The 23,698-nt window shown below is 40.4% G+C and overlaps 1 protein-coding gene across 1 annotated transcript in view; it reads right to left on the bottom strand.

Annotated features, from left to right (window-relative positions):
* PRKAR2B (protein kinase cAMP-dependent type II regulatory subunit beta) overlaps positions 1 to 23,698 on the bottom strand; it is a 98,240-nt gene that overhangs the window by 15,437 nt on the left and 59,105 nt on the right. Inside the window, exons 3-4 of the mRNA XM_075024852.1 lie at positions 7,342 to 7,394; positions 6,098 to 6,181 (exon numbers count right to left, since the gene is read on the bottom strand). Coding sequence (XP_074880953.1) covers positions 6,098 to 6,181; positions 7,342 to 7,394 — 137 coding nt within the window. The remainder of the gene's footprint in view (positions 1 to 6,097; positions 6,182 to 7,341; positions 7,395 to 23,698) is intronic.

The following is a 23,698-nucleotide window of genomic DNA, read 5'->3' as shown; positions in this document are numbered from 1 at the left end:
GGACATCCCCCTGGAACAGTGTCCGATTCCATCCTTCTTGCCAGGTCAAACGAAAAACTGCAAGTAATTACTCATACCTCTCCGAACACATACTTTGTATCACATAAAGTACTGTCCTCCAGACGTATGTTGCATTATTCAAAAATAGTGTGTTAGCCTCAATTTCTTTCAAGTCAACAAAACAAACATGGCAATTACATCTCAAGACACTTCCTTGAAAAAACAATAATCAGTTAGATAAAGGACAACAAGTATAATTAAAACTGCATTATATTTAATATACATTTCACACAGATTAAAAATCCAGTCACTCGTATGTCCTTGCGAGACAGATTTTGATCCATTCAGGAGAGCTGGCAGACCATGACATGTCCTTCCCAAATGCCAATGGCTCTTTTAACTGCCAGACTACCAAGTGATTTGCTACCACTGTGCCAGGTACATGTCTTCCTAATATCAGTTTACAGATTTACTGTGAGCCATTTTGCAAAGGAAAAAGAACCAAGTTCTCCATACTAAACTCAAACATTCTTAAACACTGGGGCTTCTGAGAAGCATCAATGTTTGAATTGCTGATACAAATGTTTGTTGTTTGATAAAGTGCTACCCATTCTGAATCAATGAAGGCACTGTATATAAAATGGAAAGTAGGACACAATCATCACTGAAAGTCATGACAATGACAAATGTAAAAAGTAACTTCTGAAAAATACCATTCCCCGCTATTTAAGAAAAGGTATTCAGGATATAGAGGGCACAGCTACATTTGTACAATTAAAATTACGTGGCTTTTGACAGCAAACCAAGACAATCTTAATCTGGCATTTGACAGGAGCTGGCAAAATCCAACAACTGTTAAGCTGCATCCAGTAAATCCCAAAAGTACTAAATGATACGTTTGGATTATATATGTTTTGGGAATTTCCCCAAAAGAAGGATGAATGTGCTGCTGGAGTGTTCCCTATTGGACAGGAAATCTGAGTTAATTTCCCTTATAGATCCAAGATATCCTGCATAACCTAAGCAGGCATCAGATTGCCTTGCACTTCAACACAATAGTAGTTACAAGACTTGCCTATTTTATATGACTTGTAAAAATTATAATGTTCTGAGACACAGCCATAAGACCATCATATAAACAAAGTGAATCCACAGTTCTTCCATTGCCCCAAATCAAGTTCACAAACCACTTTATTCTTTACTGCTACAACCATTTCACTAAGATGACCCCAAGTTAAAATAGCATCCTGTTGGCCAACTTATCCTCACTTTGAGCAATATGAAATATCAACAAATTAACGCTCAGCATGATATTAAGAGGGGAATGAAGCAGACAGAATACCAGATTAGAAAGAAGAAAAAAAAAAAAAAAGGTAGACATAGAAAAAGGCAACAAAACATAGGCAGGGAGACTATGGGAATAATAGGAGTTCTTAATCAACAAGTCATGACCTTGGAGAGGAAGGGAAATTACAGAATTCATGTCTCGAGCTCTCTGCATTTGTTTTTCAGAACAAAACCATGTATATATACTCCCCTGGAACTCTGATATAAATGTCAGCAGTACTATTGATCCAATTCATAATGTTTAGATCCCTTGTATAATATGCACTTGTAAACTAATCAAAAGACATATTTTTTCACTACTAAAGAATCTAATTTATATTTTTATGTATAATCACTGTTTCTGAGTATTAATATTTTCCTTGAGAATTTACCTTAACCTTCCTCCATCTAGTCACATGTTAAGTTAGTATTCTGCCTCTCAAATATCATGCGCATGCCTGTCAGTTAGGCTCAGTAACACTTTTTATATTTTGTAACTAGACCCTCTGAGCAAGTTAGCTGACTTTTTAGCAATTTGCTAAAAAAGAGCAGAAAAAATTCAGACTTGCAAAGAGTTTCCAAAATTCTTAAGCTGAAGGCACCTCACATTGGGCAGTTCTTTTGCAGTACATCTTCAATAAATGATTATAGGCAAGGTAGAGAGAATCACTGTTTGCTAGATCTGACGTAAGCATTAATTTTGCCTTAGGAAAAAAGGGAGGATTAAGTGCAGTACTATTTGTTTGGGAACCCATTAGTTTGCAAAGAGTTTTGTGCCATCTAGGAGGGCAGAGTATTAACATGTTCAGACATTCTGGGTTCTTTCATATATATATATATATATTCCCATTAATTCACCAAAAGTTTTAAGAACGTAAAAGCATTATGAGACTCTTCTGTTAGTAGCACTTTTCAAGGAATGCTTTGGCACTAAGTATGAGAGTCCACTATTCATATAACAGTTGCATTATGCTTTCTTTAATCTTCCTTCAAGTTAATAAATTCTAATTGATTAATCAATATTTGTGCTCTCTTATAATAATTCCCCAGGTACCTGAGTGGCAATATGCCCAGAAATTGCTCTTGCATATTTGTGAAGAATATGAATAATTTATTACCTTTTAGAAAAGGGTCAAGACTTATTTGAAATATTCTCTAGAAGCATTAGCAGGGCAAAGCTCTCCAAAATAAAATTTCCCTGAAACAGAATAGATGATCTAACAATGCTTGTGGATTTTTGTGAAATAAAGCATTCAAACTTCAAGTGCAAGGGTGCAGCACACCTTTGACGGTATCAGTCCCCTGCACCACCCCTGCTACTCTGATAAAAGGTTCAACATGTTTTTCTAACTGCTGGCCTATGGGGCATATCTAGCCCAGAACAGACAAACCAAATAGCCTGTTAATCAGCTTCAGTAAAGTTTCCTCTCAAAAGACAAACCCAAAAGAACAACTTCTCTGAATTGCATTGTAAAAAGGATAGAAGGCTGCGTTGACCACTAGATAAGCTGCTGCTGCTATTCCTCCCACTGATAAAAGAGTTGCTAGGCTGAACAAAGTCCAGGGATAGCAACTTGGGGCTTATCCCCAGTAATGGCCCAAAGTCATCATCCTGTTTTCTCCTTGCTGGCTTATACAAAGTGAAAGTGGAGGAGAAAGAGGGCATGCAGCTTCTGATTCCACTGCCAGTAACCTCCAGCATCTGGAGCACGAAGGAGAAGGTGTGGTAACATGCTTTGTGCATGCATGTAGCACAAGCAGCCCGACACACTATGGCAATCCTGGGAGAACAAAAGAAATACTAGGTTTCTGGGCAATGGTGTGGCAGGCAATCAAGAAGAACAATAAATAATACTGTGGTCTAATAGGAAGAGGTTTTCTGGGAAGAATAACAGCAAGAGGTGCTTTAGGAGAGGAATGGGTTAATCTAACATAGGTTAGATTAATAGTGTGGGGAGAGGGAAACAAACATCTGAATGCACCTTGCTCTCTTTTAATTCACTCATCCACACAGTTCTGCTCCTGGAATTTCTCTTGATTCTTTCCTGATATGATCCTCTAAAAAGCAGCCACAGAGCTCTGCAAAAACGTTTTCCCCTCATCTTGTTGCACATGCATGTTTCAATCCATATTCTTCTCTTCTAGTAATTTTTTCAATAGTGTTACACACTAGCTAAAACTGATATTGAGTGACAGCAACCAGATAGGACATGATTAAGCCCCCAGAAAGGTAAAAAAAATGCTAAAATATTGATTTTTTTAAAGTGCTTTTTATTTAAGGGAGTTATCTCAGGAGTGCCTTGCTCAACTGACATTAACTGACCAGTCACATCCTCAGCAATCCACGAAGTTAAAGAAAGTCTCAAGATAATTCAAGTAACTTCACAGACTTTACGGAATTTATAAGAGTTGGCCTTTAAAACACAGAGTGCTGCTTAGGGAATTTTATACCAGTGCTAGTGTTCCTTTATAACATGCTGTATTTTCCATCAGAGCCAATATGCAAAATATTGATATTTATAAATACTTCTCCAGAAGCTTACCTATCTGATATTCAAACACTGCTATCAGGTAAATGCAGGCTCAAGACAGTGTTGTGTGTGTTTAGAAAGTCCTAAGTTGTCCCAAAGTCTGAAGGTTATCTTTTTCTCCTCTCTCTCATTTTTTCTTAGATTCAAATGGTTCTGCTGTTTTATGTGAGAGCTCTTGTCTGTTCAGATGGACTCTTTAATTAAAATGCTGAGCAGTACTGTAAGTCACTCCTAGCTACTGCAACTTCTCCTTCTGCTTTAATGATACCCTTATCTTATCCTTCCATTCAAATTAAAACTCAGGGTGTTAGGGTGGGATAACGTTTTAGGAAAATGTGAACTGCATTTAGCATCATGTACTGCATGCAGTTCTGATGGTGTCTTAGGGCTTGTTATGGTATGTTTCAGAGTGGTGCCCTATCTAGGAATGGTGTTTGATACCTGGCTAAAAGGCCATCAGGGAAAAGCCATTAAGTGCTTTACATGGTCTCTTCCCCTCTGATTCACTGATCTCTGAAACAATGTTTTTCATACACAGAACTATAGCAGAAAGAGGCTGAAGTTCAATGTAAGAAAACAAAAAACAGTAGGAGTGGGAGATGCTATCAATACACAGCTTGACTTTTGTTCCAGAGACTTTAGCTTTAACAGCTGAAGATATTACCTCTCTCCAAGATGAAGGGGTTTTTTTTGCTAATAGACCAGAGAGCAATCTGCAGCAGATGGCACCACATGCTCTTGTGCTGTGTGGTGGAGAGGCAGAGGTGAGGAAGAGAGCTGGAATAGGAACATTTAAATTACTGCAACTACAGTAGCACAGCTCTTGAGTCACTGCCTAGCAGCAGAACAAGAAGGAGGAGTGGGAGAAGTACCCTGGGGACTACAGATCTTGGCTCCACAGAAGGAGCAAGTCAGACTGAAGAAGGCTACGTCTTAATGCCCTTGCTATCCTCAGAGCTCAGTAGCTTTCCAATGCCTTTTATGAGTAAAGTTATTACAATGAAAAACTCCTTTACAAAAATTATTTTATTCAACTTTCCAGAATGCCGTCTGTGAAGGATTTAAAGCAGAAAGAATTGTTCTTAATCCACTGGACAATTTGAGCAAAGAGGTGTAAATAAGACTTGGAGATCCCAGGAGGAGTTTGGAAATCTGTGTTAGGAACCCTATTGTCCCAAGAATGCACACATATTAGCACCTACGTTGAGACTTATTGCTGCCCTCCTATAGCTCTGACTCTAGGGTTCTGCAAAGCTGGGGGTCTCTGGGAACAGGCACCCAGGGTCAGGGCTCAGCCTTTCTCCAGACAAAAGCAGGAGCTGGAAACCCACAGCACGAATTAACCTGCATTCTCTGTAACAGCACCTGACTTTCAAACAGAGCTGCAGGCTGGTGTTTCCATTAGCTCCCTCTTGAATCAAATTTAAAACTTTTTGTTCTCATGCTTAAAAATCTACATAATTAGCTCCCTTTCTCTCATGCTCCCTCCCCTGACAGCACTGAATCAATTCTCTTGAGAAAGCAATTGGTGTGCTGTGCGTCATCCCAACCTCAGTATGCATGTTTTGATTGATACACTCGCCTTTTCCCTTAAAAAACTCTGTGCTTTTTTGTAGCATCACCTTCATCTGATCCAGATCATTCATTCAATGGATTTAAGCTTTCTTAAAAGCCCATACTTGTTTTTATAGGCAACAGAAGGAAATGACCTGCATAGAAGATGATCTGTAGCGTTTTTACAGTATCCGTATTAAGTGAAATAATAATGTAAACACCTCGCTATTGCCTTTCTCTCTGTTTTATAACTTGCTTGTTCAATTACATCTATAGCTAAACCGTAGGCTTTGGGGGTAATTTTAGGTTTTGATGGAGCAGTCAGCACACTTCTGGGTGATAAAAAATAACTGGCAGAAAAAACTTAAATGTTCCAGTTAACTGATGAGTTTATATACATCAATGTACAGCAAGAAGATTTAAAATAAGAAAATACAGTACTTTAAAATCATATTAATGTACACGTTCATATTAATGTACTTCAAGACTGTCATTCATGGTGGTGAACAAAAGGCTCTATATGACATATCAGTTATAAAAATGGCATTTCTGGAGTTTATAAAATGGTCAAGAAAGCATATATGAAAGCTTACAAAAGTCAAATCTGTAAACTTCTGTTCAAAAGTTCAAGAGAATTAATTCTTATCAGCACTGCTAAATATTGTTCATTACAATGAGTCTCTTACCGGATCTAGGTTCTTAAAAAGAAGAATGTCCTTGCATGCCTCCTGCAGTCTGTTTCTTTGATCATCTGTTTTAGGGTGAATAATCTGAGGGATATAATAGAAAAAACTTTAAAGTGGTTATCATATAGCAGCACTAGCTGAAGGACTGAGCTAATTCAGCTAAGCATTTTACACAATATTTTGGCCGTGCTTCATAACACTTTCATTTCAAAATCTTTAGGATTTGAATAAACGCTCAATGATAACATTATATCACCATAGCATTAGCAAATGAAGCACTGCTGTATTTAAGCTAACATGATCTTCACATTTGTAGAATCCAGTTCACTTCTGCAAGCCATTCTGGATACCTTTATCTCAACTATTGCTGCATAAACATTACTATACTACTCTCTATCCATGTTTGGAGCATGCATGTTTTATAAAAAGCACCACTGTTACATTCAGCCATTTGCCATGACTACTTCCCAAAGAACATTTTGTGAAATAGTATCTGCCTTAAATTTATATCAGAAATTTCACAGAGTAAACAACAGACTTGACACTATCCCAGTGAGCCAGAGATATACTAAATTACTGATCTCTGGTTAATGTGAGTATCAATCAAGTTGTTCATTCAACTCATATGCTTAAAAAGGTATTCGAGGTTTTAAAGCTGTGATACTATAGGATAACCTTTTTGACAGTTTTACAAGCCAAAAATTAGGTAGAATGCAAACATTTAAGCTTGTTTTAAAAGTCATACTTACACTATTTCATATTAAAAGCTAAGTAAATGCCTTTAAAAGGGTGACATAAGTAAAAGAAATAAATACAGTTCATTAGCTATTGCATTGTAGATCTGAAAATTTTTGCGATTTTAAAATTTACCTTTTTCTGCCTTATGAAAAACTTGAGGAAACTACTGCAAGATTATCAGGACACCAAGTACTTTTAGGAGCAGGTACTCTCCGGGCAAATATAATTGCACAAAAACATTTCCTTAACAGACCAAGTATCAAAGGTGTGGTAATTTAGAGTAATACTCATATCAGGTCCTACATGGGTGACTATTACAGAGAATTTTTAAATGTTCCTTTAACATGAAAACACCACAGATTATTAAAGTATATTATAATAAGGATACTTTTGGAAAGGAATGGTAATGCTGGTTACATAACTTATATAATCAGTCCTATTTTCTTCCTAAATTTAATGCCTGAGAACTGAAAAAAAAAAAGTATTTGACTCAAAGCATTAAATACCCTAGATTCTGCGTCGTCCTCTTCCTCATCAGGATTATAAGCTTCTGCACACACTGAAATAAAAAAAAAGTATAATCTTAATTCAAAGTACAATAATGTTTCACAAGATTTAAGAACAGAAAATGCATTGTGTGGCACAGTAATAATACGCAGTAACATCACACACTCAACAAAGAATCACAGAAGTTACCACTGATAGGGTCCACAGCAAGTCATCTCCAAACTGCCAGTGAAACAAAGCTACACTTGTACCATTTTTGGACATATTTTCTGTGTTTTAAAAGACTTCTAATATACTTACAAATTTCTCACATAACCTGTTCTAAGTGATCTTATCTTACTATCAGCATTTTTTTTCCTATGTCTAAACTAATTCTTTGTTAGAATTTAAGCTATCCATACTGGATGCCAAGAGCACATCATTCCTTTCATCTGTATAAGTTCAAGGTGGTTTGGGGTTTTTAGGGGGGGTTGTTTCTTTTTTGTTTTGGTTTGGGGTGGGGGTTTTTTAATTATTTTTATTTTTTTTATTCAGACTTGAAAACTTTTCTCTCCTACCTATGTTTTACTTTTTAGGGTAAATAATGCTGGTTCTTCAATTTTTTCCTTCCAAGTAATATTTTTCAGCTCTCTAACTATCCTTATTGCTATTCGCTGAACTCTCTCCAATTAGCCCTATCTTTATTGAAATGTGATGCTCAGAACTGGTACACACACGGCAGTGAAACAGCAGGAGCTGCTTGGGGTTACCTTATCCAACCATTCTTGCAGCTATATCCCATGCAACTTACATTGAGACACTGCTTGATGTTCCCTAGCTTGTTTATAGGGGAGTCTTGAAAGACAGCTTGTATTGGGTTTGCATGGCAGGGTTTTGGTACTGGGGGGCTGCAGGGGTGGCTTCTGTGAGAAGCTGCTGGAAGCTTCCACCATGTATGATGGAGCCAATGCCAGCCGGCTCCAAGACGGACTCGCCGCTGGCCAAGGCCGAGCCAGTGAGTGACAGTGGTAGCATCTCTGGGAGAACAGATTTAAGAAGGGAAAGCTGAAGCAGAGTGGGAGTGGGATGTGAGAGAAACAGCCCTGCAGACCCCCAGGTCAGTGCAGAAGGAGGGGGAGAAGATGCTCCAGGCGCCGGAGCAGAGATTCCCCTGCAGCCCGTGGGGAAGACCCTGGTGAGGCAGGCTGTCCCCCTGCAGAACAGGGAGGTCCATGGGGGAGCAGATCTCCACCTGCAGCCCATGGAGGACCCCACACTGGAGCATATGGATGCCCAAAGGATGCTGTGACCCCATGGGAAGCCCGTGCTGGAGCAGGCTCCTGGCAGGACCTGTGGCCCCGTGGAGAGAGGAGCCCACGCTGGAGCAGGTTTGCTGGCAGGACTTGTGACCCCACGGGGGACCCAGGCTGCAGCAGTCTGTGCCTGAAGGACTGCAGCCCATGGGAAGACCCATGTTGGAGAATTTTGTGGAGGACTGTCTCCCGTGGGAGGGACCCCACGCTGGAGCAAGGGAAGAGTGTGAGGAGTCCTGCCCCTGAAGAGGATGAAGCGGCAGAGACAATGTGTGATGAACTGATCCCAAACCGCCATTCCCCATCCCCCTGCGCCACTGCTGGCGGGCAGGAGGTAGAGAAATTGGGAGTGGAGTTGAGCCTGGGAAGAAGGGAGGAGTTGGGGGGAAGATGGCTTAAGATTTGTTTTATTTCTCATTACCCTACTCTGATTTGATTAGTAATAAATGAAACTAATTTCCCTGAGTTGAGTCTGTTTTGCCTGTGATGGTAATTGGTGAGTGATCTCTCCCTGTTCTTATCTTGACCCGCAATTTGTATTTTCTCTCCCCTGTGCAGCTGAGGAGGGGAGTGATAGAGCGGCTTTGGTGGGCACCTGGCATCCAGTCAGAGTCAAACCACCACACGGCATTCAAAAGTTTCTTAAAGTGAAAATGTAGGACATCTGCTCCTTTTCCTTCATCCACAAGTTTTAATCTCTCATTATAGGGTTTTAGATAGTTCCAACAAACCCATGCCGATTCCTGTTTGTTGCTTTCCTCCAGGTACTTACAAAATGTTTGAATGTTTGTCTGTAATTTCTGTAGGAACAAAAATGATCTGGAAATCTGTGATAGGCCTCATCCCTCCGTAGCTCCCCCACTGTTTTAAGGATCAGCTTTTCTATTTTTCTGTTTTTTTCACACACTCTCAGTTTTCTTCTTCAGATTCTCAATGGTAATTGAGAATTCTCAATGGTAATTACTAACAGGGCTGAGACTGATTTAGCCAATTTCCAAGTATAGCGTGTCTCAGGCAAAGGTAACCTGGGAACACCTAATACATTAAGGACTCTCTGAGTATTATTCTAGGCTGTCTTCCATATGGTCTTAATACCACTAGTGAAGAGTGATGTGCTTCTTTGTCCTGGTTTCAGCTGGGATAGAGTTAATTGTCTTCCTAGCAGCTGGTATAGTGTCATGTTTTGGATTTGGTATGAGAAGAATGTTGATAACACACTGATGTTTTCAGTTGTTGCTAAGTAGTGTTTAGACTAAGTCAAGGATTTTTCAGCTTCTCATGCCCAGCCAGCAAAAAGGCTGGAAGGGCACAAGAATTTGGAAGGGACACAGCCAGGACAGCCGACCCAAACTGGCCAAAGGGACATTCCATACCATGTGACATCATGCCCAGTGTATAAACTGGGGGGACTTGGCCTGGGGTGGGGATCGCTGCTCAGGAACTAACTGGGCATCAGTCAGCAAGTAGTGAGCAATTGCACTGTGCATCACTTCTTTTGTATATTCCAATTCTTTTTTTATTATTAATATTAATTTTTTTTTCTTCCTTTTCTGTCCTGTTAAACTGTCTTTATCTAGACCCATGAGGTTTGGGGTTTATTTTTTTATTCTCTCCCCCATCCCACTGAGGGGGGGGTGAGTGAGTGAGCGGGTGCATAGTACTTAGTCGCTGGCTGTGGTTAAACCACGACATTCTGTTGAGCAGTAGAGCAACACTTTCCTGGAACATGCTCTTACCAGAAATATACTCCCCGAACAATTTCTGTTACTCTGCATGTTCTTTCTTGTACACAGCCTTTTCTTGTTCACATTTTTTGTTCTTGGCTTCTTTGATTTTTTTTTTCCTTTACATCTTTTGCTATTCTTTTGCACTTGTTCTGAATAATCCAAACTAGTTTTAATTTTCTACATGGTTCCTTCTTGCACTTGATATAAATGAGGTATTTATATTTTAGACAGATTTATTTTACTATGCTTTTTGTCCTTCTCCTGTGCTGTCTCAGTTTGCATTTTTTCTCTTTATATTTCTTCTTTGGTGAAAAACCAATTCCTTTAACTTCTCTTCTGCAGACTCCTTTCCAAAGAGATTATGCCCACATTTCTCTCATATCCCCTTGAAACCTGTTCTGATTCTTTTACTCAGCCTCTTTTCCTTCCTGAAATGTGAGCTCTGCCATCATCCCAGGGTAATTCTCACTCAAGCTGCCTTTTCTCTCCCTATTCTTGAACAGTTTCTCCCTTAGAGTTGGTATCAAACAGAATAGCTTCCCCTTGAACTGCTTTTCCCACTGTCTCAAAATTTGGTTATAAGTGCATTGCAAAACATGTTGGGCAGTTGGTATTCTCCTTTATTGGTTTCCAACAGATAACTGATTAATTAAAATCTCCTATCATGACCATCACCTGTACTCTGCCAATAAAAGTGCCCACCTACCTGATCTGTTTGGTGGTCTGAGCAATGCCTGCATAACGACGGAGCCCATGAGATTTTCCCCTTTTAGTGTTACTCATAGAGCATCAGTATGCCCAACTCCCTCTACAGCTGTGTGATGGGTTGACCCTGGCTAAACGCCAGGTGCCCACCAGAGCCGTTCTATCACTCCCCCATCCTCAGCTGGACAGGGGAGAGAAAAATATAACAAAAACTTGCGGGTCGAAATAAGGACAGGAGAGATCATTCACTAATTACCGTCACAGGCAAAACAGACTCAGCTTAGGGAAAATTAGCTCAATTTATTACAAATCAGCCAGAGTAAGGTAATGAGAAATAAAACGAAATCTCAGAACACCTTCCCACCACCCCTCCCTTCTTCCCGGGCACAACTTCACTCCCGGATTTCTCCACCAAGCCCCCCCAGCGGCACAAGGGGGACAGGGATGGGGTTTACAGTCATCACACGTTATTTTCTGCCGCTTCACCTCCTCAGGGTGAGGGCTGATCACACTCTTCCCCTGCTCCAGCGTGGGGTCCCACCCACGGGGTCAGTCCTCCAGGAACTTCTCCAACGTGGGCCATTCCCACGGGCTGCAGCTCTTCACGAACTGCTCCAGCATGGGTCCTTTCCACGGTGTGCAGTCCTTCAGGAGCACACTGCTCCAGCGCGGATCCCCCACGGGGTCACAAGTCCTGCCAGAAAACCTGCTCCACGGGCTCCTCTCTCCGCAGATCCGCAGGTCCTGCCAGGAACCTGCTCCAGCGCAGGGTTCCCACGGGGTCACAGCCTCCTTCGGGAACCCACCTGCTCCGGCGTGGGGTCCTCCACGGGCTGCAGGTGGAGATCTGCTCCACCGTGGACCTCCCTGGACTGCAGGGGGACAGCCTGCCTCACCAGGGTCTTCACCACGGGCTGCAGGGGAATCTTCGCTCCGGCGCCTGGAGCATCTCCTCCCCCTCCTTCTTTACTGACCTTGGTGTCCGCAGGCTTGTTTTTCTTAAATGTTCTCACTCCTCTCTCCAGCGGCTGTTTCTCCCTCTCCCAACTTTTTTTCCTTCTTAAAAATGTTATCACAGAGGCGTTACCACTATCACTGATTGGCTCGGCCTTGGCCGGCGGCGGGTCCGTCTCAGAGCCGACTGGTATGGGCTCGCTCTCTCTTGAACACAGGGGAAGCTTCCAGCAGCTTCTTACAGAAGCCACCCCTGTAACCCCCCCCGCTACCAAAACCTTGCCACATAAAACCAATACAAGCTGGGTCACAGCACAAGCGTCTGAACCCAATATACAACAGCAACAGCCTCTTCCTCCTCCCTGTCCTCCCAGTGTGTCTTTGCTATACTAGTTCAGTCACACTGTTGCTCATGGATTAAGATTTCAGGTCCTCTTGTTTATTCCCCATATTTCCTATATTATTATACAAACAACTTCTAAAAGTAGTGACCAGGTCGACCCGTTAAGCTCCTCATTAGCCCATCCAGTTAAGACAATTTCATGGCAAAGCATATCATTGCATATATTATGCGGAGTCCCAAAGGAACTCTTGGTCCTCACAATATCGGGCACCGAGCAAACACTAAAATGTCAACTTTACAAAACTTGGCATCTTTAAAAACTTGATACAAGTCCCTCCGAAACCTACTGAAAGATTCCTACCAAGTTTACTAGGAACTGGATTTGGTCCCAAATAATTATGAATGCCCACAAAAGGAAGTCTGCAATTGGTTGAACGATAATATTTTACCTCTATATAAACAAAATGTTCCTACCAACTGTTTTATGGTACTATAGTTATTTCAATCTTGTCTGAAATAAACTTTAGGGGATTTTATTTAAATAGCAACAATAATAACATGCCAAGTAAGCACCACAACCCATCATTAATGTAAATCACCACTTTTTTTCAGCTGGTATCAGCCTCTGTGCCCTAGTGCATGCATGATTACATGGGAGTCAACGAATCTGTATTACAGTGTAGTGTGCTGCTGGGTGTATGAATAGTCTGTCTCAACCTGAGGTACAGTTACATCTTGTCCTTACCTCCAGTAAAACCTCTACATGAAAAAAATTATACAAAACATAAATTTCATTTAATAGCTTTGATGTTGTTACCCCAGAATTGACAGGTATCAGAGAGCCTGGCTCAACATTTAACAGTCCTCCAGAACACACAAAAGAAACTGAATTTAGCCTCATCTATGCCCATCCTGAATCATCTTATTAGTCCTTTTCACATAGCCTGAAGCAGGATCAGTCCAGAAAGAGAGTATGTTCCTGAGGTCTTCTGTGTCATCTAGTGTCTCTGCTCTAACTTCACTATTCTCCGCTAGAAGCTCATTTCAGTCAGTCTCATGAACTATTATCAGCAGCTGCCTTCATTAAATATTTCTTCTTTATCACTGATTACAGACAATATATTTAAGAACTGCAGTTTCTCCTGACCAGTGCCCATCTGTCCAAATTTTAAAATTATTTCTTCTTGTCATCTGTGATGAGAAACTTACTCTTCTGGTTACAATTCTGTACCTATTTTGCCTTGGCTTATCTTTTTGCCATAATCAAGGATGCATCTTTCATTTGGGTTGCAACTTAAAGATTATACCAATGCTGTGGCTCCGCGCTTTTAAATATGGAATTTCCTCTCCTTCACTGCTTACTTCAGTAGCCTGTCTTACAGACTTTATAGTCTAGTAATATATTAATTTCTAAGTGCACACCACTAGATGTCTCACGGAAAAACTTGATACATTTTACATCCGTTCTTGCAATATAGTCTTTGACATTGCTACGGTTCACTAAATTTCATGACATGAACATTGGGGTTTGGCACATCAGAATCCCAATGACATAAAACATCTAAAACTAAATGAGATGCCTCTTATGTAGACATACCCATCTGCAGAAGTCATCAGGATTCCACTTACAGTCAATGGAGAGAAACATTTATGAAGTGATTCACCTGACCTGTATTACATGTCCAGATTAAGATGAGATCAATTAAAAATGTGACTAATTGGCTGAGATAAATCCTATCCCTCTTGAGATGAATCCTATTAGTTATAACAAGCTGCAAGACTGGTTCCCTCACTTCTCCATTTAGTCCATATTTCTTGGAAAACAAAGAAATACATCATCTGATGATGATTACAGGTTGTTCATGCAATACTACACCTTCTTTATTCATTTCGTATATTCCAGGGAGACAGTCTGTGGTCCCCATCTCTTTTGGCTAAGGCTTGACTGGCACCACAGACAATTATTCTGAACCATTCCACTGCTGGTGGCTGCAATACTCATAGTGTTCAGTATTTTATTTTTCTACCTCTCCAGCTCATTCCATGCTCCCGATGGTACACAGTACATGGTGACTTTATCATGCTCAAATGCCCTGCCACATTTTGCTATGTGTCACTGCTGAATGCAATACTCACATCATTGCTCAAAAAGCAGTCCTAATACTGTCCTCAGGGACCTATTTCATCCCATGCATAATTATGGCATTAAAAAATAGTGATACAAACACTGTACGTATTTCTCCATAAGCTCAACTAAGTGCAACTATTTTTATTCAGTTTTTCCAACTGAGGGTTATGTTTCACATATAATTCCCCAAGATGGACACGAACACAAACAAGCCCAAATACATCAACGCCAAGTATTTGTAGGAAAAATCTGAATTGCTAAAAGGCAGTGCATTATTAAAAAACACTGAAAACTGCACACAACTCTAGATGGATTGCTTTGTCAGCAAGAACAGGCAAGCTTTTATAATTTCTAACTCATTGCTCCAAGTAAAGTCAATTTTCTGGTTTTCAGCTAGTAAATATGTTTTATATTCAAAACTAGAAATATAGTCACTCCAGATATGAATTAATTCTAAAATGAAAATTATCATACAGTTAGTAATTGTAAGATGACAAAAAATGTTAGTCATGCTCTATCTATTCCCTTGATGTATCAGGAAATAAGAAGCTATCAATCACGAAATGAATAAAAATTCATATATAATCATAAAATAATGTATTCTACTCAAAACATGGCAGGAAAACCAGTATGTGTGTACCCTTTCCAAACCACAGAACCCCCGAGTCATAAAGCATATTACAAAGAATTTTACAAGAGAAAAAGAGCTGTCGAAATATTTCTTCATCCCATTCAGGGCAAATCAAGACTACAGTTTTGCCAGCATGACTATCAGGCTGGAGCACGAAAACAGACCATATCTAGCCACTGTAGCTATGCTGGCATGCCATACATCCCTACAAACATCCCTAACTACAACAGCTATGCCCATCCCCTCATACAGAAAGAAAGTCACTTCCCTGGTTTAGCCGTATGAAAATTGCTAAGATGACTTAATGGCAGTGTGAGATTTTTCTTCCATTTTGTCAGGATGTACTTCTCTTCATCTACTAAACACAGATTAGAAACATGGTGCACAGACACTCAGTGCACGGCAGGTGGTAGTTCCAAACTAGACCACAAATACTACTTGACCTCCAAAGTTTCTGACATGGAAACCCATTTTTTAACATCTCACAAGTTCCTACCACTGCAGGAGGAACTAGCGAGAGAGCCCTGCACCCCAAAATCCCAATTTCATAAGTAGTTTTTATTTAAACAAAAGCAACCCTGTGCAATGGTTGCAATGAGAAATAATTGGTCATGGTCTCTGATGCCTGCAACTATCAAGTCCCATATTATTCTAGACCTGGTTTTGACTGGACTACATGGAAGATGGGACTGAAGAGCTGTAAGTAAACATAAGGACTGAAGAACAACCCAGAGAAAGGAGATCAACTTTCTCCTCTATCCGAGTGCACAACGAGATGAGATAAAATTTATCCGATTCCACACATGATACAATAAGGCAATACCAACTGGCTCTGCTGCTGAGATGCACCATTTGTGCAAAACCCTGAAACTATTTCAAGGAGTTAAGTTTACTTTAAATATAAGCTAATTTGGAACAAAGCATGATCACTGGGTCTATCATTTCTCATGATTCTGTCAAAAAGAAGCCATCTGTGAAATGCCTACGCCTGATAGGGTCACTAAACTGAAACTTCATCTAGACATAATTAGGCAAATTAATACACAGAATGCCTGATACCTTTCAATTCTGTGTTATTACTATTTTAGACATAGAGCATTTACATTACAAATGCTATCCAAACTGGAATAAAAGTATGCATGTTCAGGAAAAAGGTCTAGCAATCACAGAGACATGAATATTCTTGAGACTTCCTCACACGCAACAAACCAAAAACTGAAGAAATTCCCCTCCAATCTACCAGATTTATGGGGTAACAACTTTTGAGTAGTCCACTACCTAACACAAATCACTAAGTGCTCAGGACACCAGCCTAAAAATCCAAAGCTGGATAAAATCCAGCAGCTTGTTTCCTCTTAATTATCAGGAAGGTGGCCTTCAGTTCATTAGGTGGGGACTGACTAAATCGGAGTCTTAGGAGCACTGCCAAGACAGTCTGTTTCAAGATGGGCTGCTCATGAAGGGCAGTTACCTACTTGTGCTTTCAGTGTATGGATTGAAATTTTCCGAAGACTGCATGATAGTCATGAACACATACCAAATACTGGGTTTGTGCTCAGCTATGCAGCTCAATGGCAAAACCTTTTGCCAGAGTTGGAAGACCTTGCTCAGCCTGCACTACATGCTTGCAATAAATCAAAGAATCACACAGTCAAGTTTCCTACAGTATTTTCTCTTGTCCATCTGCTACCAATGCTATTTCTAACTAGTCAAACTTCAAGATATTTCCTCCAGCATTTCTAAATTAACATGAAGTGCCTAATATAACATGTAGCATCTTGAATGAGGTCCATGCCAATAGTGAGTCACAGAACCTCCCAAGGATTCTCTGTTCAAAAGTCCACGTGGGGTTTATTCTTATTTCACCAATCCTCACACCAAAGCAGGGATTTCATCAAGATCATACTGAACACTATGAAAGCCCATTTGAAGAAACATGATGGCCCACACAAGACATTTTTGGATAACTTTATCCCAATTGAGTTACGTGTGGGCACCTTTGCACAAGTTCCTTCATGTTATTTGGTATATAACAGTGAAAATTGCGACGTGTTAGAGCGCAGTACACTCCTGTACTCCAGAGGCCAAAGCACCCCGCATCACAGCTAGCACACTCATCACTGGGTCAAAGATGCACACTCTTCCCTGAAATCATAGGGGTCTGAATGACTAAATAGTTTCCTCCACAGAAAGAGGATGTTCAAACTTCACCACTGAAGTAGCTGAAAAGACTTCCCTATTTTTAAATAGGGAACCAGAAAGGGGCTTTAATAGAATTTCCCTAAGGGCTTACATAGTACATAGTCCCCTTTCTAGTCCTATTTCAGTTCTTTCCATAATTGTGTAATTTGTCAAGATGGAGCTAAAAAAACAACCAGGCTTCTGGCTGATGGTAGGAGATAGTTTTGCTTGGCTTCTCAGGAAGTGCTTGACTTCATCTGTCTGGCTAGTGAAAACAGCACAAACACACATTACAGTGTCCAGAACACTGCAGGTAGTTATTAAACAATAAAATCACTACAAAAGTAATATATACTTCCACTAGAAGAGTTTGCCAGTATATACCATGTACTATATTACTTACTCTATAAGCTTTCCCAATGTAGCATATGGAGTAGCATAACATATAACAACATACTGTACTCTGATGTTGACTTGTATAACCTTCTGTTCCCATTCTCATACGAGTCCAAACAGTTCACAATGCTACAGTGTGTTATTTGGGACATATCCGAAATATGCATAAATATTTGACAAAGTCTGAGCAGACGCAGAGCTCTTTGCTCTTTATATATATATATTCAACTTTATATTTGCTAATACTACAGGATAAAAACAGAACAGCACCCAGCTCTTCCTCCCATATTTAGTACTTCATAGTCATCAATGACAGATTTTTTTTTTCCCTATTGAAAAGTCATAATCAGGAATATCTCAGAGCATGTACATTATTTTCCCACTAGAAAACTCTTCTCTTACATAGAAAGTGAGCAAATATAAATTGCAGCTATCAAGAAAACGTATTCTGAACAATGCAACCTAATCTTTTTGCCTATTTTGTATCTGCTTTATACCATCAGATTTAATGTTACTTTACATCAAAATATTTTTCAGGATTCTAAATACATTTCAAATACAAAGCAGCTTTGAAACCTGATTTGCTATAAACATTTTAAAAATTGAAGCTACAACTATTCATCTCCAGAGGCTACATCCTGAGATGTACATATTTGCATTTTTAAATTAGCAACATAGTAGTACAGTTTAAGGAAAATATATACAATGCAGTAAACCACAAGAGCAGCTTGGTTTTACTCAAAAAGAATTATCTGTCCAGTCTGACAGTGTTTGTTATTTATACTGTACATCATGTCAGGTCTCATATAATAGAGCCCAAAATCATAAAATAGTTGCTGTTGATTTTTACTAAACTATGTAAACTTCAACAAGAAACTATTTAGATTAATTCTAATATATTTGAAAACACATTGAAGTGGTCAATAGGATACTCTGCCACTTCTTGAAAAAATACCGTAGCCAGATTTTTCAAACTTGATGGCAAAATTATATATATTCAATAATCTTAAAGAGGAAACAGAAATAGACATTCAAATGAATTTATTACGCATTAATCTCTTAATCTCTCCTTTGGTTTTGTCCACTCATATCTTGCCCTCAGTCTTGCAAAATATCTGAAAAGGAGGCATTAGTTTTGGTCATTAAAAGAAATATGTGTATTTGGGGCTTAATTATTAAAATTAATTATTTTTAGTGATGGGCTAAATACAAGGAGTGTGTGCAGAAAGACACCACTGAATTTACAAACCTAGCAGAGTAAAACACGAAAGTATTAATACAACAGAAAAGAAAAAAAATAGAAGATGGGAGAAAAATACAAGTAGAGGGAAATGGCAGAAAAGGAAATACTCAGATTTCAGAGTTATGAGAAGACTTATTGAAGGTGAGATGTAAGATCAGTCAGACATAGGACAGGGTGTGTAGACAGAACTGGGAATTATTTGCAAAAAAAGAAAGTACTAAAATCATGGAAGTAAATAAGTTTATTGGGTTTGCGTAGCAAGGTTTTGGTACTGGGGGAGGCTACAGGGGTGGCTTCTGTGAGAAGCTGCTAGAAGCTTCCACCATGTCCAACAGAGCCAATGCCAGCCGGCTCCAAGACGGACCCACCGCTGGCCAAGGCCAAGCCAGTGAGTGACAGTGGTAGCATCGCTGGGAGAACAGATTTAAGAAGGGAAAGCTGCAGCAGAGAGGGGAGTGGGATGTGAGAGAAACAGCCCTGCAGACCCCCAGGTCAGTGCAGAAGGAGGGGGAGGAGATGCTCCAGGCGCCGGAGCAGAGATTCCCCTGCAGCCCGTGGGGAAGACCATGGTGAGGCAGGCTGTCCCCCTGCAGCCCAGGGAGGACCCCACACCAGAGCAGGTGGGTGCCCAAAGGAGGCTGTGACCCCATGGGAAGCCCGCGCTGGAGCAGGCTCCTGGCAGGACCTGTGGCCCCGTGGAGAGAGGAGCCCACGCTGGAGCAGGTTTTCTGGCAGGACTTGTGACCCCACGGGGGACCCACACTGGAGCAGTCTGTGCCTGAAGGATTGTACCCTGTGGAAAGAACAGGTGGAAAGGTCCCGTACCGGAGCAGTTCGTGAAGAACTGCAGCCCGTGGGAAGGACACATGTTGGAGAAGTTTGTGAAGGACTGTCTCCCGTAGGAGGGACCCCAAGCTGAAGCAGGTGAAGAGTGTGAGGAGGAAGGAGAGGCAGAGACAACATCTGACGAACTGACTGCAACCGCCATTCCCTGTCCCCCTGCACCGCTTGCGGGGAGGAGGTAGAGAAAACTGGGAGTGGAGTTGAGCCCAGGAAGGAGGGAGGCGTGGGAGGACGGTGTTTTAAGATTTGTTTTAATTTCTCATTACCCTACTCTGATTTGATTATTAATAAATTAAATTAATTTCCCCAAGTTGAGTTTGTTTTGCCCATGATGGTATTTGCTGAGTGATCTCCCTGTCCTTGTCTCGACTCATGAGGCTTTCATTATATTATCTCTCCACCTGTCCAGTTGAGGAGGCAGAGTGATAGAGCAGCTTGGTGGGTACCTGCCCTCCAGCTAGTGTCAACCCACCACAATAAGGTACATAAGGACATACAGAAGGGGAAGAGGTGAAAGACACTCTTCTCCGAGGCACTCTAACATACTAGAGGACGGAGAGTGCCTATGCTGTGTAAACAAGTACTTGGAAAAGTAGGAGTAGAACCAAAAGAGCATAAGAAACACAGAATTCAAGAGGGGAAAATGAACAGCAGAACTCAGGTCTGCCAGCAGGTCACCAGGTAAAACAGCCAAGCACTACCCTGATTTAAGAGGACTGGGATGAGGAGAGGGGAAAGGAGAGGGACTAGTGTTACAGATCTGCTAAGAGTTAGAAAGGCTAACAAAACAAAAAGGAGATGGTTATTTTATGGAACCACATATGACTTTTATATGCTGGTGTTTTCAAGACTAACACAAGATCTTGATAGCTAAAGGAAGGATGTAGTAAGGGAAAGAAAATGGTTAGGAGTGACACACAAAGAAAATAATCACTGATGACAAGACATGTAAAGATATAAAAGGATTCAAGGAAACAGAAAAAATGTACATTAAGGGCAGATAAGAGAAGGTGACCTCCAAGCCAAAGGCTCATGCAAAGAGTGACTGTAGGGAGGTTAGGGAAAAAGCCAAAACTATTGGCTCTGACAAGGTTGTCTCAGTTTCCTGCCAGCAGCCTAAAATGATTTGACCAAGACAAGGTGAAAAACCTGCCAATAGCAATATGATCGATCATCCAGCAACATGAGGAAGGTACAGATAATACTAAATCTAGAATACCCCTAGGAACCTTTGGAATTATGTCTGATTAAGTCATAATTACAAGATTTCCTCAGAGGCACATGTCAAAACCAGCGTTCCCACGTACGGGGTAGACTTGGTTTGGGCAGATAAGGGAGTGCAAAATTAAATCTCAACAGGCTTCACAGAAAACCCTGCATCCATAGGGGATTCAGAATAGCAAGCTGAGGATAGGCACCTAAAAAAGAGGCAGAGTCATCCTTTTAAAAGAATTGTTGCCATAGCAGATTTACCTTTGTTTTTCACAGCTATGGGACCAAGGGAAGGAAGCTTGAACCCACCTTTCCCTGTTTTCCAGAAGTGCCCTACATTCTACATTACAAAATACTCTGTAATGAGATGCTCTTCATTCCTCCTGGGCCCAGGCTGTTAGGCAAAATGAAATTCAGTAATAAGCTAAAGGAGCTTGTCTCCTGGAATTTTAGCATGCTGATTTTAGGTATGTTGGCTTTGGTCAAAAGAGTAAGTCATGCTCACATAATCCTCTATATAAGAAATACGATAAACCAAATTTACTGAACAGGTTCCAGATAAAACGGGAAGACAGGTAGACAAAAAACATTATGGAAAATATTTCTGCCAAGTTTTGAAAAGGTTGATTTTGAACATCTGGTTTCTCAACAATTCCAGAAAATCCATGTAAGACTTTTTGCTGACAGGATTCTCTTTAGGTAGCCAAAGGAAGTGTAGAAGACAAATCATAACTATGAAATAATATACACTGTTAAATTTTTTCATAGTCAAAATATAAGCTGTGCTTATGAAATAATACTGGTACTACATACTAAGGTAAGAAAGCAAGCACCCAACACAGCAATCTTACACGCTTATCTACATCTGTAATGGTGCAGACAACTATAACAGGCCAAAAGATGGACTACAAATATTATCCTTCCAAGAACTGGGACTGTAATCACCCTAGGAACAAAGATTACCACACTTACATTCCCTAATAATAGAAGTTGTCCATAACTGTGTGACTACTTACCACTCAGAACAAGAAAGAAGACATCAAGGTCTCACAGAACCAGTTAATCTTTTTCTAAAAGAAAAAAAAAAACCACAAACCTCCACTCATTCAGCTAACGAGCTGTCTCTACTTGGAACTAATATTTCTCACAAAGTCCTTAGCCAAAGGTAAATGCAGACAGTGTACTCTGATGACTGAAAAAAACGCATCTTTATTCCCAGCTTTCTAAACACCCTCCACCCCTCCCACACATACACATTTGGTACCATTATGAACTATATACTACTGTACTCAAGAGACTAAATGGGTGAGCACACAAACTGATGTGAATCTAGCTTTTTCCTGTATACTGTAAAACCAGTTTTATTTCTTATTCTATCTATGGAACTTGCAGATGTCTACAGTGCTGTTTTGCTCCCTTTTGTTTTATACTATTAAAAGAAGATGCAGAAAGGCTGCATGCGGTGTCATCAACACATGTAGGACACTCCAAGTTGTACTACTCTTTTATGCTGGTCACCACCACTTAACTCCGTTTTCTCAGTACCTATTTAAAACCACATTGGACTTGAAGAGAAAATGGCTAAAGATGAGCCCAGGAAAACTGACATAACGTATGCAGGAGAAGATAATTGATGATCAGCTAGCAATGTTACCTCAAACAGCCTCAGACTGTCAAGACAGCTCTTTTGGACTTCCCAGTCTATTCCATACCCAATGGCTGTGAGGACAAAAGCATGCTTGTCCACCTGCAGCTGACCAAGAAAGATGCGCTCTTTCCATGTAATGAAGAAAAGACCAAAGTGATCCATGCACAAATGGCCTCCAGACTTCTGCAACAAATCTCTTGTAATTACATCACATTATCTTGGAAAAAAGCTGGCCACATCTCCATAAATACTTTGCTGCTCTGTTCCAGTCTGTGTTCCAGTATTCTCTATTTTCTGCAGAGTTCCTTGTTTTACACAAATCTCAACTCATAGTCTCTTGTCTTAATGTGCAGGATCTCCACTGGGACCAGCTCTTGCACTCCCCTGAGCAACCATGACCTTACACAGTTTCAGCAGAAAATTAAATTGTCAGACAACAGGAGAAAGCTCATGAGTGTGAATGCAGCAACCTTCTCAGCAACTGAATCCACACCAGAAAACCTCAGAATAAAAGTGGACTTGCCATTTTGAAAACTAAACATAAAATTCATGCTTCTAACTTGGTTTCCTCTTGGTCAGCCATACAGGCAAAACAGATCCATACTTTCAGGGAAATAATATACACATTAAATTATTCTTACTGTATGGAAGGGAGGAAAGGTTTTTATTTCTATTTTTACTTTAGGAGAGGAGAGGAGAGATAATAACACATGCCCCCTCTGTACACGACAATTCCTTACAACTTGGAGGGGAAAAATACAAAGACCCTAACCTGAGCCAGACACCTTGAATTTACTGAAACCAATATCCTAGGAAATTGTGTATCCCAGGTGATGACTTCTCAGAAAAGCTCCTAGAATTACAGCACAAGTTAAACAAAGAATTAACATCTCACTTTGCAGGGTGCTAGAATTCAGGCTTACAGTTCAGTCTTTTTCTCTGGGGAAAGGAAGTACCTATAGATGCTCTTCAGCAACAACTCTGTTAAATATCAAAGGAGAATAAATGAACCCTTAGGGTAAGACAGAGTGGCATCTCACTTCTTCAGCCAAA

This window comes from Buteo buteo, chromosome 4, assembly GCF_964188355.1.
Source record: "Buteo buteo chromosome 4, bButBut1.hap1.1, whole genome shotgun sequence".
Lineage (NCBI taxonomy): Eukaryota > Metazoa > Chordata > Aves > Accipitriformes > Accipitridae > Buteo > Buteo buteo.
Note: the sequence above shows the minus strand (reverse complement) of the source record. Positions and strands in the feature narration are given on the sequence as shown.